Here is a 15,697-nt window from a genome sequence, read left to right as displayed (position 1 = left end):
GAATAGCTCTGGGCATCGGAGCCATCTCGTGACCACTGGAAAAGCCTGCCGTAGAAGGAAGCTGATGCCAGAGCAAGCAGAAATGAGAGAAGCAAAGAACAGGGTCTTTTATAACACTGAGTCACTGCAGTAAACCAACCGAAACCTACTGAGCTCCTCTCAGGTAGTGAAGTGAGCCAGCAAGTTCCCTCTAGTGTTTAAACACTAAAGTTGGGTTTTCTGTTATTTACAAGTAGATGCATCCTAAAAGATGCACAGCACATTTTACAAGGAGGGAATGCCTGTTTTATAATCGAATTACATTTGAACAAGCTCGTAGAGTGCTAAAAACAACATATTTGAGTTTTAAATACTTTTTGCTGCCGTACTTAGCAGCGAAGTACTTACCATACTAATAACTGCTGTTTGGCTTCAGGTTGTTTTTGCAAGAAAAGTGGCAAGCTGTGTAAGTCAGTTTTTTTTCCTGTAATTAGTAGGGGAGGCTCCAGGATGCTGTAATTGCTATTCGACGGAAGGCAATTAGTGTGGGGTTAATACCAGATGAATAAGAACGATAACACTCGGCAAATAAAAGGTACAGTAAAACAATGTCTGTAATAGTGCATTTGTTTTATTGACGGCAGAAGAAAAAACTCTTTCACTTGTAAAAGGTACTTGCTTTATTTAACTCAGTATTTTTCCCATTCTTTGTGTGAACTGAAATCTCCCCCTAAAATCTGCTTTTTCGTTCTCCAAATAATAAGATCCACCACGGCTGCATCTTCTTCTGAAGGAAAAGCAGGTTTATCAACAGGTTTTGACCAGGATGTTTCAGTCAATGGCTCCTTTCTTCACAAAGACTCTATTTAAAAAAGAGAGGAAGAAAGTGAAAATGGGACCCTCACATGGACTTTTCCATACTCAAGATACACTTCTGCTGAAACTTATCTGTAAATGTGAAGGGCTTGCACGAATATCAATGGATCTCAAGTAGAACAAATCGGACACTGCTGTCTAATTTATAAAGATAATTTCTATAAAGCAATATGGAAACCAATAAAGCACAATCTTTTAAAATAATGCTTTCTTTTAAATTCTTAAAGTACATCTCTGTCACTGTTAGCCCCCTTATTGCTAGCACGTTGATTTCAGGAATTTCGAGTCACTGCATAGTTTTGAACAGACAATGACCTAAAACAGAGGCAGTGTACCAGTGATCCACATCCAGTCCCATCCTATACCCACCTCCATTTCCGCTCTGAACATCTCTGAAAGGGTTTAGTCCACAAAGGTCATTTATTTTGATCTGTCACCTCCCCTGCCTGCTCTCTGCCTTTATCAGGTACCAGTCTAGTTGAAACACTTTGGGTGGTGACAACGAAAAGAGCTGAGAGAGGTGGTGGGAGAAGGCTTGTTTGCTCCGGTTCTGTTTGAGCTTTGTGCATGAAAGGATGTCTGGGCAGGGACAGGTAGAGTTCCCTTGGCTGCACACAAACAGCTCATAAGTCTTCCAAAGTATACAGTGTCCTGCTTAGAAAATAAAGAGCTTTGGGTACAATCATCCTCACGAGATAGCTGTCACTGTAATAGCTATCTTTATAGTGACCATTTCCCTGACCTTGATTTGAAAAATTCTGCAAAGGGGATGCTGGAACAGATTGTCAAAACATTTTTTTTCCCATTTAAAAAGGTATGTTTTATCAGCTAAAAATGGTGTTAAAACCTTAGAAAATAAACAAAGTTGTGCTATTTATATAGTAGTCTATGCTTAGCTATAGGTTTCAAGGTCTCTGGTTAATATGTGAAACTGTGAAGATGACTCTTTCATCAAACCAACAAGAAACTAGTAATGAAGGTCAAAGTGAGTCAACATTTCTTAAACCGCTTTACAGGCTGAGCTTTAACCTCCATGGCACTAGGGGGCCTTTTGCTGTCACCACCCAAAGTGTTTCAACATGCTGACATGTGTCACAAACTTCCCACATAGGTCTGCCCGCCATTTCTCTTTCACAGCAGGACACGAACCTCTAACCTCCTCACGTGGACCACTGCAACAGCTTCTTAGGTTCTTTCCGTCCTGGTGCTGTAATCCATCCTACATCTAACAGCAGTATTCTTAAGTGTAATTTTGATCGTATCACTCTTATTTAGAAGTTCATGATAGCATCGAACACATCAAACTCTTAATGTGGCTAAAGCCATATTCGTCTACTACCACCAGGAAATATGTTTAACACCCACTGTTTTGGTTTATATACTCTACTGTCGCCACTGCAAGGCGCTTGTGGTGGACTCTGCCTCTTCCTTTCTTTAAGGTTTCCTGGGCCTTCAGAAGGTCTCTACCCCACCATGAAAATGAAGCTTAAAATTCTTTTCTGAGGGTGACCCTGCTACTGGTGTCTAGTTCCCATAACTCCAACCACATCAGAAACCTCTTCACACACACATAGTTTTGATCAGTTGCACGGATTAAAGAGCTATGAATAATTTCTCTATCCACATCTGCTTATATTTCTAAGTTGTCTATAAAAATTATGATGAGTCCAGAAACCAGAAGTTTGTCGTTTTGGGTCCTGTCTCCCCCAAAGGCTCGGCTCTGACTTGCCACCATTTTTTCTCAGACGTGGTCCTATTTCTGAGGCCCCTTCTCTCACCCAGCCCTGACTCGCACGTACCTCCTGCTTTTGTTGTCCTTAGTACCAGGCTCAAGTGGAATCCAATCCCTCTCCACTTCTGGGGAATATAGGTGTATGTGGGGTGGGGCGGTGGGGGTGGGGGCGTCGGGACCTTTGGCCTTATTTTAAAACCTTGCTTTAAACAATTTAAAAGACCTCAGAAAGCAAAGAGAGAATTCTCAGTTTCATTCACCTTAAAAAGATATTTAATTATAAGTACACTGAGCTTATTTTAAGAGTGTTTTACTTTTCTGCTTAAGTGTTTAAGAGTGTTTTACATCAGTTTACTTCATAGCCTTGTAGTCAGCACAAAGAAAAGCTAATGATAAGAGGAAACAGGAGCTACACTGGCTTACTCAGGTAAAGCAGAAGTAAGTAGCATTAGGCTTCTGCTCCAAGCACATGATGACATCCGGAGCTAAGCGCTAAAAAATAAAACATTCCTTCACTTAGAGATGACAAATAGTTTTTAACCAAGGGGAAGCTGAAGGAGATCTAAGACTCTGGGACAGTGCTGTCCCGCAGAAATCTACTGTGAGACACGTGTAACTTTTTCTAGTAGTCGCATTAAAAAAGTAAAAGTGAATAGGTAAAATGAATTTTAGTAACATATTTTATTTAACCCAATCTGCCTAAAATATTATCATTTCAATACGATCAATAAAAACTGAGATATTTTACTTTTTTTTTTTCCAAACCAAGTCTTTGAAATCTGGTTTTCATTTTTCATTTACATCATATCTGAATTCAGGCTAGCTGTATTTCCAGTGCTAAATGGCCACAGCTGGTTTAAAAAATTAAGTCACTTAGCAGGGGAAAAATACAATGTGGATAACAGCCTTAGCAGAATGAATGGCTGAAATGAGGAACTGAGAACAATTTCTTCAAAATTCTCAATGGTCTTGCTATTGAGAAGAAGAGACTGAGAAAACAGATACGGTTAAGTCTAACACTATCTTAAGGGTGATATATACAACAAAAGTTGTAATGGGAAAACGCTGATTATTAAAAAAATATATTCAAAAACCCCGGCACAATGAAAAAAAAATAGAAATGTTACCAAGCATGCCAAAAAGTGGTTGTTTTCAAAACTATATTAAGAAATCAGGTCTTTGTGCATCAAAACGAGGTGCCTTAGATTGGTCCCATCATTTCCTCATGTTTTAGGTATAATTCTCTTCCTTCCTATTGAAGAGGATTCAGATAACATATTCAAAATAGCCCCAAGTTTCCTAAGTTAACTCTCTCTCTAAACTTTAAGAACAAATCTGTCTGGATTGATAGCCTAGGGTCCCAAAATTACATCTCAATAAGCAATCATGTTATCTTCATCCAATTCCTGAAGATATACTGTGAAACATTTCCTCTCTCTTAAAAAGTATAGAAATCAATTTAAAAATATGAAATACACTCAATTATTCAGGTTAGTCCTTTGTTTTCTTTTCTCTTTCTCCCACTTTCACATTTACAGTCATTTTACTGATCGGCATCATCCCCAGTAGGAGAAAGTAGGTAGGTATAGAGGAAAAAGGGGATTGAAAAGCATTTGTGGAGAAAGGTTTGGTGGATAATAGTTTGTAACTGTGGCTTAATCTTAAATACTTTATAAGTGAAAGTTTTAAAACATCAGCTTTTTTCTGTTAAATTATTATGAAACAGTAATAAATGGACTTACTTATTTAACATGAATAGCATCTTTCAGTGTCAACTTTACCTTCTCACATTAGTTCCGAGCCCGGGGAGGTTGGTAGAACTGCTGGGTTGGCCGCGTGGATCGTCTGGGCTGGCCATCGCCTCCTCTGCGGAACTCAAGAGTTTGGTCATAGGTGCCTTCTTCCTCCTGTTTGCAGAAAGGAGTGATTTAACATGTTCAAAATAGCCCCAAGTTTCCTAAGTTACAAACATGTTATGGTCCCCATTTTGATATACCCTCTTAAGTTGCCCTATGATTCACTTCTGTCAACTTTTATAACAGAGGGAGGCAAGGGGAAGGAAAACAAAAAACAAAAACCAAAAAACAAGGAACCTCTTCTGGTCCCAGGTAATAGAATAAAATTTAGAGTGCTAATATTAGAATCAAATTTAATTCTAGAAAAGGAAATTATTTCCCTGGAATAGCGTGATTGTCTCTTCAAATGACTTGACACAATGTGGTGAAAACACAGGACACCAAGGATTGCAATAAAAATGTTCTGGCATATTTGGGCTTCTAAATATTTCTAGGTATTTATCATGGAAAGGGGTTTTGGTAAGATATGGAAAACGGTTGAAGAGCCAGAGAACGTTCACCAGCTGTCTGTCCTCATCTGATGAAACCTCCAAGATCCTTAAGAACCTTACATCTAGAGACAGGAAAACATAATGGATTGGAATGAGGAGGGAAATACAATTTACATATAAAGAAAGCTTCATGCAAGACATAGCAATCGTCACAGTAAGACACAAACTATTTTCTTCTCATTTTCTTTCTTACTGAGGGGGTAGGTCGGCCAGCTCAAGGCAGAGCATGGGAAAATTAGGATAAGCAGATTAAACAGCAGAAAGAATATAGTTAATTATAATATTTGAGAAGGACTTAGAAGCAACAGAAATGTAGCCAAAAGCCACACTGGTTTCTTACTGAGTGCTGCCACCCTGTCATTTTAGTGTTTTTAAATTAATGCAGCTATGAAGTATGTTCCCTTTTGGAGACAGAAGAAAATTGGCTCTCGATTTTGTTTATGGAAAGAAACAGCATCTATTTCAAAAGCAGAGTTTAAATTCCAAATGAATTATCAGAGCACAATAATTTGCATGATTTTGGAAATTTATCCTATTTCTTCCTCTTCCTCTCTTTGTATTACAATCTTCTTTCCCAAAAGATGTAGGAAGTTAAGTGAAAGACTGAGTTCTGTCTACATTTTACAGATCCAACTACTGCAGTTTTACCTGATGGGAGCAGCAAGATGCTAAGATAATTTGGTCAAGTCCTATTATTTAGAAATGATATTTAATATTTAATAACTCTCATTAGGCATCCTCCACAGTATTTTTAAGAAACAACCATTATTTCCGTTTTATATAAAGTACACTGATGCCCAGGAGTTTTATGACTTTGCTGTAACATTTCGAACGCAAACTTGAGGTTTTATTGAAAGACAGCTGCTTAAATCTTTTAGTCTCAGTCTGCATGTCAAAGAAATAAACCAATAGCCAAAAATTAATGATCATCCTTAAGGGGTCTTCGTCACCTAAATAAGAGAATGGAGAAATCTGGCATACCTGGCATAACTCAATAACTATATTTTAGAGACAAACTTCCAGATTAGCTCTCGTTTCATTAACAATCAATCTCAAAATGGTTACAAGTGTCAGATACTATGTCTATAATTTAGTAAAGCAATTACAATGTAGGAAGAAAAATTAAAAGTGTCCAGGACAGAAGAGAATTAGTTTTTATTATTCTGGTCACTGTTCTGAATGATTATCAAATATTATAGCTAAATTTGAAAAGGAGCTATTTAATTTTATGAAATATGACATTTGAAGATTTGCATATTAACTAAGGATGAAAATATATATATTTAGTACTGTAAGAGATGAAGCAATTATTTCAGGAAGTAAAACGGAATGTTATTTTTCTCCATACCCAGCTGCAGAACTAGCTGGAAGACATATAGAAATCGATGCTTTATCAATAAAATACACTGTTAAAGGTAGAACAGTACATTTGCTGAGTGAGTGAGCTGGTTTTACATAATAAATGTGACACCGCTATTTAAAAAGCTGTCTCTCCTGTGTTGAAAAGATTCACAGACTATACTAGCCAGAGCCAATTAAATGGTGTTCCAGAAGTGACCGGTCATGAGATTTCTTTCTCGTTATTTGATGTCTTCACTATTTTTTTTAAAACAAAGTGGAAGCAAAAAATAAAAATGATTCTGACAACTTGGTTTTCAGTTATTGTCACAGGCGCAATCTTTATGTTTTAACTTTTAAATATTCTTCCTGCAGAGTTATTGAGGGCAAACCTGGTTTCCCACAAAAACCACTTGCTAGAGTCTATAGCTAGCAATTTGTAGCACTGACTGAGAACCTTTTTCCATATATATAACACACAGCTCAATTTAATCCATCAGTTTATTTGGAGTCATCTTTGAGTGAAATGTATACCTTGTTTTTCTAGCCTATCTTCTTCCTTTACGTTTTATTACTCTGTAACATCAGATTTAAAACTCAAAAAAAAAAAAAAAAAATTAGTTCATGAGCATATTTAAAAAGACCTAACACAATGTTTCAGCTGGCACAGTCCTGGCAGGCCATGGAGAGTCTGTCCCTCTAGATTTGACAGAGGAAGCATCTCTAAGCCCAGAGAGTTGATGTGATTTCCCTAAGCCACAGAGCTCATTGCAGGAAAAGTCCAGACCTGGCCTACTTGGTTTCTGACTCTCACGCAAGGGTCCTTAAAAAATCTGTAATAAATTTTAGAAAATGGAAGTGACTGATATCAACTTCACCTAAGCTTTTGAAATTTAGAACCATTTTATTGGGACTCAGATTTTTGCTCATCTGAGACATGCTACTAGATAAAACCTGGTTTTGAAATACTGAATCACTAATGTTCAAGATGTGCCCTCTTTTCATGCCAGTATTTACTAGTCTATTGTTCCTTTTAATGAAAAAGATACAAAATGCAATAACCATTGTGACATCAAGTGCGAATGAAGTGATATTTTGAAAAAAAGTCACAGCACCGATTCAAAAAGGACATGCAAAATCATCTATAAAACACATCTGACAGGCCACAATTACATCTTCCCTGCATATCAGCTTCAGTCTGTCCTTAGCGCATACTGTATCTGGAGTGAGAATACTGACAAATACATATTCCCTCATTCATAAATGCACTGTTAGGACAGCTCATCAGAAATCAGTCACCTGGACCTCGAATATAGTTCAGCAGGAGATGTGAAACACATTTAAATAGAGGTCAGGTTCTCTGTTCCACAAATAGTAAGGTGAAGAGCAGCTAAGCGTACAAACTAGTATGCTCAAGAAGGTGCCAGATCGGTGATTCTCAAGTGGGAGTGATTTTGCCCCCCAGGGGCATTAGCCAATGTCTGGAGACAGTCCTGGTTGTCAGATCTGAGGGGCGCTATTGGATCGAGTGAATCTGGAGACATTTTTAGTTGTTACAAACTGAGGGAGTAGGGATGGGGGCGTTGTTACTCCATCTAGTGAGTAGAGGCCAAGGGTGAAGCTAAACACCCCACAATGCACAGGACAAGTCACACAACAGAGAGTTATCCAGTCCTAACGCCACCAGCGCCACCACGGCCGAGAAATCCTGGCCTGCGCATATGACTATCATCTCCTAAGTGCTGGGGCAGCCTGGAAAATCATTCTGACATTCAGGACATTTCGGTCTGCCACCCTTCTCCTTTTCTGTTTGGGGCATGTCTCCTTTTGCCTCTGCTCTATGGCCTAAATACTGACCCAACTCTCTATGGAACTCCTGTGAGGGGCTCTATTTGCTGACATTACTGCTTTCCTTGGCTCTAGCTACACGTTTACATTAACTTACTGAATTGCCTTATGTTCTATTACCATTCCTTCAGCATTTTCCCACAGCCGTAATTTCAGGACACAACAAGATTATTTGGTTGGTCAAAGTGGGGGGTGGAGATGGCAATTCTCTTCATAAAGAAAGTAGAAAAATTCATTAATACTGTCACCTGTCCTTTAATAGCTATTTTGTCTGCAGTTCCATAAAATTCCTTTGGTCAGTTCCTTCCCACAGAATTTGTACAGGGGTCACAAAAACAAGCCAGCATGTAAAATGTGTAAACACATTCATTCACACACAAAGCACTCACTCTATGAATTTCCAGGCCCCCTTCTCCCTGCCTGGTTAGCTTCTGGAGTCAGTTTATAGAAATATGAATTAATTTTAATATAAGACCTAAGCAATTGTTTTAGAGACAAACCTGTTTTCCCAAAACATCAATAAAGGCAAAACTATGAGGACAGCAGAAACGTCCGTGAAAGCCAAGGGCTGGGGTGGGGCCAGAGGGATGAACAGACAGAGCACAGAGCATTTTCAGGACAGTGCAACTATTTTGTATGATACTATCCTGTCATTATACTTTTTCCAAACCCAAAGAATACACAACATCAAGAGTGAACCTTAATGTAATCTGTGGACTCTGGGCAATAGTGACGTGTCAGGGCAGGTTCATCAATTGTAACAAATGTACCCTCTGTTGGGGGGGGTGTGGACAATGGGGGAGGCTGTGCATAGGGGTGGGGGGTGGGGGTGTATGGAAAACCTCTGTACCTTCCTCTCAGCTTTCCTGGGAATCTAAAAGTGCTCTGAAAAATAAAGTCTATTACAAAACAGACTGTAAAATAAGTCAGTGGAATACTTTGGGTCTCGTATAGCGCTGAGGATATGGCAGGTCCTTAATAGTGTATGGAATATTTTTGACCTGCCTTATTAAAATGACATCTCTCGATCCATTCAGATTCTTCCTGTGGTTATCAGTGATATCGAATCTCATAATCAGAATATAAGAATTCAATTTCTTTCATCTTTGGGACGCCATGAGGATTAATTAATGGGTGAGAACCACTTTGAAGATTGAGCTTTCTGAACTGGCTCTAAGTTGTATTTAATTTGGATGATACCTTAGATATTAGAAACATTTCCTCTTGGTCCTCACTGGAAAACTTTGATTTTACTTGTCAATCCAAATAATGAAATACAGTATCTCTGTCCCATTCAAAAATAAAAACCCAAAAAAATCATGGAATGGACTCCAAAAGTAGAACTTAAAATATTTTTAAAAGATCTATTTTAGATCAATTATACTAATATTCTATTCTGTTAGAGTAACTGAAAATTGAAAGTAAAAGCTGAGTCAGCCTTTAATCTCTGTGAAAATTATGGATAACATTTGTGCCCACAGGAGTTATGTATTATGATCAACATTAAGTCTTGGTTTACTCATTATCCTTGTTTGAGAAATACTATGTTCTAATTCAATATTTACAGCTCTACCACAAAATAACCGGGCCTGTGGTAGGTTGGCACCACAGACTACAAACGAGGAAGTTTCTGTAAAGAGCAATCAGTCCAAATAACCAAGAAGCTATGATTTGCTCAAGTAATTAGTTCCATCACTTGAGCTGGAAGACAAACAGGGCTTCTGATTGACAGTCCCACCCGCCCTCCACAACGCTTCTGAGTCACGAAGGTGAGGAAGACACATCAACCAGTCTTAGAATTGGAAGGCGAATCAATAACCCAATTGAGCAGATTTAAACGTAGAAAAATATTATTAATATTGCTATCTATTTTGGGGGCGTACATGTGGCACTCTTCCTTCAAGTAAAATTTTATATAGAATTCGAATATAAAGAGACGGGCTCAGGTGAAAGCGGCTGGTTTTACACGTGTGTGAGCAGTGCCCCAGCCTTTCTCTCCCTTAGTGCCTCCAGGCTCCATAACCTCTAAATCACAAAAATTAAAAACCCAACCTAGTCTAATGTCTACTGTACACGGGGAACCAGCTTGGTTGAGTGACATAACCAAAAGAAGAAAGGGAGCTAGTGGACGAACAGGAATTGGAATGCAGCCTCTACGTCTGCGTCCAGAGCCCTTTCCCCTTTGCCATGCGTCCATTACAGAGAAAATGGAAATCCTAGGCTGGACTTCCATAAATTAAATGTCTCATTTGATAATAAAAAGTAACCTTCTATAGCTAAGTGGGAAAAAAGTTCAACTTTTCTTAACATATGATAAAGTTATTATATATAACTAAAAGAAGTGAATTTTATGCTAATAGACTGATTTACCTGCTTTTGAAAGTTTGAGTAAAATAAGACATGCTTATAGAATAAAACATAAGGGGAATTATAATCTCTCTTCCCTGTCAGAGAAGCTCCACGCTCATCTCTTAAATATGTACTATGTCCATAGTTTATTTAAACCAAATACATGGCAGAAAAGAAAAGAAAAAACAAAAAAGTAACACTGATTCAAGGGAAAAAAATCTGATTCAAAATCTAATTACTACACTGTTCCAAAATGCATGGCTGGTGAAAACATAAGGTTTTCATTCGTCCTGAAGCATGCAGAATTTTGAGAACTGTGAGACATTTCACTGTAGTTCTGGTCTTTTCTTTTTAGAAAAGAGTATGTTTTCTATAGTTATAAAAAACTGAAATTGTTGACGATTCTCTAAGATGTTAAGAAGTCATCTGAATTCCCAGCTCAAGGGTTTTATTCTACATTCTGCCAACGAAAGCACAACCTAAGACAACTCAACTTTCACACGAAAGAGAACTAGATGTTTAAACGCCAGTAAGAGCAAATGCAGATATGCAGTCTACTTATCATTGTCCTTCCTCTAACATCATCCAGGTCTCCTACCCTTTAATACACAGCAAACAAGCTACTTTTGGCAGCTTAGACACTCAAGAAAATTCAACTGAACATCAAAAGGCTGCATCCATATTTTAACTAGGAGAATGTAGTACTAAAACAAGAGACCAGCAAATATCAAATTTCAAATGATAAAAGCACAGATACTCTTCTATTCAAAAACATACCTACGTTTATTTACAACCTGGAACAGACAAAAAGGGAATAAATGTTTATTCCACTGTGTGCCTGGCATTTTGCATTTATATCTCATTTAATCCTTGCAACAATGCTTTGAATTACTTAATCTCACCATTCCATAGATGGAGAAGCTAAGGCTCAGAGTAACTCCCCCAAAGTTAAGTGACCAAGCTTCAATAAGACTCCTGAGCCGCCCTCTGTAAAGTCCTTTCCAGTGCCTCACAAACATACTGTGTATTTACATTTCTTGCTTCAGATAGTTCGGCTTAATTTTTTCTAATAGCTAGCTTCAATTTTAAATAAATGGATGGTTTCTGCCCTGAGGCAGAAGCTTCAGAGCCAATGCAAGAAGATTCTTGCCACCTGCTTTCCTTTCATTTCTTCAGAAATTAAAAAAGCTATGTATACACAAAAATGAATCATTTCACGTTATAAATACTTCTATAGTTACCATTGTTTTTATTTCTTTTGGGAGTAGGTCTTCTTTCTTGATTATAGAGAAAAAGGGCAAATAGAACAAATTGAAGGAGGAAATTAGCAAAGAAGCATAACTGAAACCGATTAATCAAAGTTATAGACCCCATTGGCATAAAATCTGAATATTTTAAGAGAAAGCTAAAAATATATTAACCTGATTAACCTCTATGAATATCTTGCCTTTAGACCACAGCCTTAAAATTTTAGTAAATGCTGTAAAGAGAAACCAGTTAGAACCACTAAAAAGTGGAAGTATAGCCATAATGATTCATGGAAAATGCCCACCAGTGCCTGTTGGTATGTTTTCAGGTCAATGCCTATAAATTACATTTGCAAAAGCAACTCCTTTCTTAGATGTGCTAATTGGGCAAATATGTTTTAGGATATTTTATGGTTAAGACACATGAGCAGTAATCGCAAGTGGTTAATCATTTCACTCCGTCTCGTGTGTTATAGCAGTCTTACATCTTAAAGTGGTAGGCTAATATACTATAACTTAAGATGCTTTAACTGATTCTTTAGTTAAAAAGTAATCATTACTATATCAAATGCCAGACTGCTTTTTACTCTAAAATAGTCAGCCTAATGTATTTTATATAACTGACCATCTGAGACAAATAGTTACGGTAAGCAACAGTGACCTGAAATACAGATTTAAGACACAGACTTAGGAGAAAAAAATCTCCATGTCAAACTGATAAAATTCAGGCCTGATCTTTGCCATTAAAAAATACTGAGAGTTGGAATAGGGAGGAGAGACATGACTTGACATGCTTTATAAAACTATAAGGAAACAATTGTCACCCCAATAAATTAAAAAAAAAAAAAACTATAAGGAAAAAACTGCAATACCTAATAACACAGAAATAAAAAGCATTTGCAGATGCTTTCACCCACTTAGGGAAAGTTAAGGAACAGGAGACTGACAGGAAAAGAACAAAAAATTTAAATCTTAGCCAGATAATGACCTAATGTAACAAACATCATTTTCACATTTAAATCCCATTCATACCCAACAACCCATACTGATAATGTCTGCATAATGAACTAAAATGACTTCTCTTTAGTGAAACATAAAGATAACAGATGTTTAAAAATGCTTATCAATTATCAGGCTAGTTAATAAAGCCATCGTTGTAGAAATGTGAGGTACCCCGGGAGTCAATGATCCGATCTTCTCTGCCGTAGGAAATGCATCCGCCACGTCACACACAGATGGAGTGGTGCTTCTGCTACCTTCACAGAAGGCTCCCTCTGACCTTCCCTAGGATGTACAAAGCTGCATTTCTGGAACCTCTCCGTACATTTTCTAGCTGAGCCTGTTTCCTTTGCCATATGAAATATTTTAAATTATTTTAAAACATGTATTATACCTTTCCGTAGTCTTCTCTTTCCTAGACTTTAAAAGACTCAGCTCCTGGAATCATCTGTCAAATACCAGAACTGTCAAATTTCCAGAATCCCCCATCATTTTGATTATCCTTCCTTTATATATTTTAGTGTTTACTATTGTATATAACCTACTATTCGGAATAGTATTTCAAATACGGTCTGCTTGGAATACAATGCTATTATTTCCCATGCTGAACAAACTATAAATCTGTTAGTGCAGTCTAACCTTGCTTTAATGTTTTTAGCAGCTACTTAATCACTGCATGCTCATATTGTTCTTGTCATCAAGCAAAATCCCTACAACCTAATCCCAGGTCTAATACTTCATCCTGTATTTGAAGAGAATTATTTTCTTAACCTAAATATCAAGTTTATATAAGTAACCGCAGTTTAAATACGTGTGTTATTGAAAGATATTATTTTGGTGCAGTATTATTAGTATATTCTAAATAACTATATGGTATTAAATATCATATCAGTTTTTTGACAAGTTATTTTGGTGATTTGTTAGTTTTTTTGTTTTTATGTGGTTTGTTTGGTTTTTTTTGTTTTTGGTTTTTCTTGCATAGTGGAAATTAGAGGAATACCACCTAAAAGGATAATATCTGTCTGGATAAAAAGGATAATATCTGTCTGGATGAAAAACAGCCTAATCTTGAAAGTAGAGTCCAGTGAAATATACAAGGTGAAAAGAGAGTCTCAGTTTCAGATTAAACTCTTTTAGCACTAGAAGAGTAGGTTAAAGAAACAGGTTGGGTTTTTCTTCCTACCTTATGTAAAATACTTTTCTAGCCCCTTCAAAAATATTAGCTGATACTCCTACCCACATACATCTTCACTTCTCTATTTAAAATTCTCTAAATTACTGAGAAATAAGATTGAATGAACGAAATGGTTGAAAGATATTATCAAGACAGTATATCCCATATTGAGTACAAACTTACTGCTAGGCTGAACATTTTTATGTACATTATTTCATTAACCCCCCATAAAATCCCCAAGAAGGCTGGTGTCATTTATCTCCATTTACAGGTAAAGTGTCGGAACAGGTGTGGTGTCAGCGAGTTCGAAAACCCAACATCAGCGTGGCAACTTACTGGCTCAATGATTTTTTAGACAAGTTACTTAATGGATCCGAACCTGTATTCGTAGTTTTCCTTGCATGCAAAATGGGAATACTAATAATTATTTCACAGGCTTCCTGTAGGTATTACACCAGTTGGTGGAGGTCAAGAGTTATACATGGTGCCTGGCATACGTGTTCCATTTGTGACCAGGTTTTGAGCAGAAGGGACTCCAATCTTCACATTTTTAACGATTTATTTTATCTTAATAAGTCAGTATATATATATAATTTATAATCCTCCTGTAATTTAAATGTAAAATTACTCTTAGTATGCTAAAATATATGGACATTTTTTTCCCTCATGTTGAGATTTCAAAATGATCCGTTTGTGAGGAGTTAGTTTTTAGGGTTTTTTTTGTTTTGTTTTTTTAAATCATTCCCTCTCCAAACTTCAGAGACCTTTGCAATCATTTCTGACAGATGGTTAAAGAAAGGAAAAGGTATCACAAAGATTTTTTCTCCAAGAATAAGGGAGACAAACTTATTTCCATCAACTTAGGTAAAGGAAAATTAGACAGTATATATCACCTGATATAATTGGGGCTATTAAACATACTATATTTTTCTGTAATAATAGTATTTCTAGGTTTACTGAAATTAAGGAATCATCCATCTTTCAATCACCTGTAATTCCACACCTGAAATCTCTGAGATGTTCAATACAGGCTGGGAGAATTTCTGGAGAGTAATTTGCTCATCATCTTACACAAAGGAAGAACGAACATAATAAATGTTTGTTCCTATTAAATGTGTGTTATGTTCTTCTTGTTCAAGAATGAAGTTATTTCGCCTCCATTCAGTCATGGCTGGAACAATGACAGCAAGAAAAAATGAGGAAGGTATGGAGTCTCGGTATTACAGAGGCAAAAGATTTTCTTGAGTTTTTCAAATACTTAATATATATCTTTCTGAAAAGTATTCAGGTAAAATAACCAACTTTTAAAAAAAAATTCTAAATTCACCCATAAGATTACTTAAAGTGTATTCCTTTATGCAACTTAAGACTCCTCTCCTCGCTCTCTCTCCTCCAACACACACAACGTAAGCTGCTTACTGAGAAAATAAACAGTATGGCCAACAGCTCCTCTGGACTACAAGGAAGGGATAGCAGGCTATCAACGATGATGTCTCTATTGTACAGGAATTTATGAATCTGATTTACTAGTTAAGGCTTAATGAGAAATCAGTAAAACTAGGAAAGTTTATGGTACTCTTAAGAGTTTATAAACTCCTTCAGGGTGTAGGATGTATGATACCCAGTCAGACGTCACTTTCATCATCGATGCATAAGGGCATGACAGTCTTTTAAAAGCTGAACTGAAATGAGGAGGAAGAGCCTGCCCAGGGTTAAACACTAATTTATGCAAGACCCGGTTTTGACAAGATTCCTGGTCAATGTCAAGGAGCAGGGACAGGGACAGCAGGAATGAGCTGAGAAACTTT

At 37.0% G+C, this 15,697-nt stretch overlaps 1 protein-coding gene across 1 annotated transcript in view; it reads right to left on the bottom strand.

Moving 5' to 3' along the window:
* Nucleotides 1–597: 597 nt before the first annotated feature.
* TDRD3 (tudor domain containing 3) overlaps nt 598–15,697 on the bottom strand; it is a 134,739-nt gene continuing 119,639 nt past the window's right edge. Inside the window, 2 exon segments of the mRNA XM_033104517.1 lie at nt 598–841; nt 4,369–4,494. Coding sequence (XP_032960408.1) covers nt 4,378–4,494 — 117 coding nt within the window. The 3' untranslated portion in view covers nt 598–841; nt 4,369–4,377.

Source organism: Rhinolophus ferrumequinum, chromosome 4 (genome assembly GCF_004115265.2).
Source record: "Rhinolophus ferrumequinum isolate MPI-CBG mRhiFer1 chromosome 4, mRhiFer1_v1.p, whole genome shotgun sequence".
NCBI lineage: Eukaryota > Metazoa > Chordata > Mammalia > Chiroptera > Rhinolophidae > Rhinolophus > Rhinolophus ferrumequinum.
The sequence above is the reverse complement of the archived record's forward strand: the minus strand, read 5'-3'. Positions and strand labels throughout refer to the sequence as shown.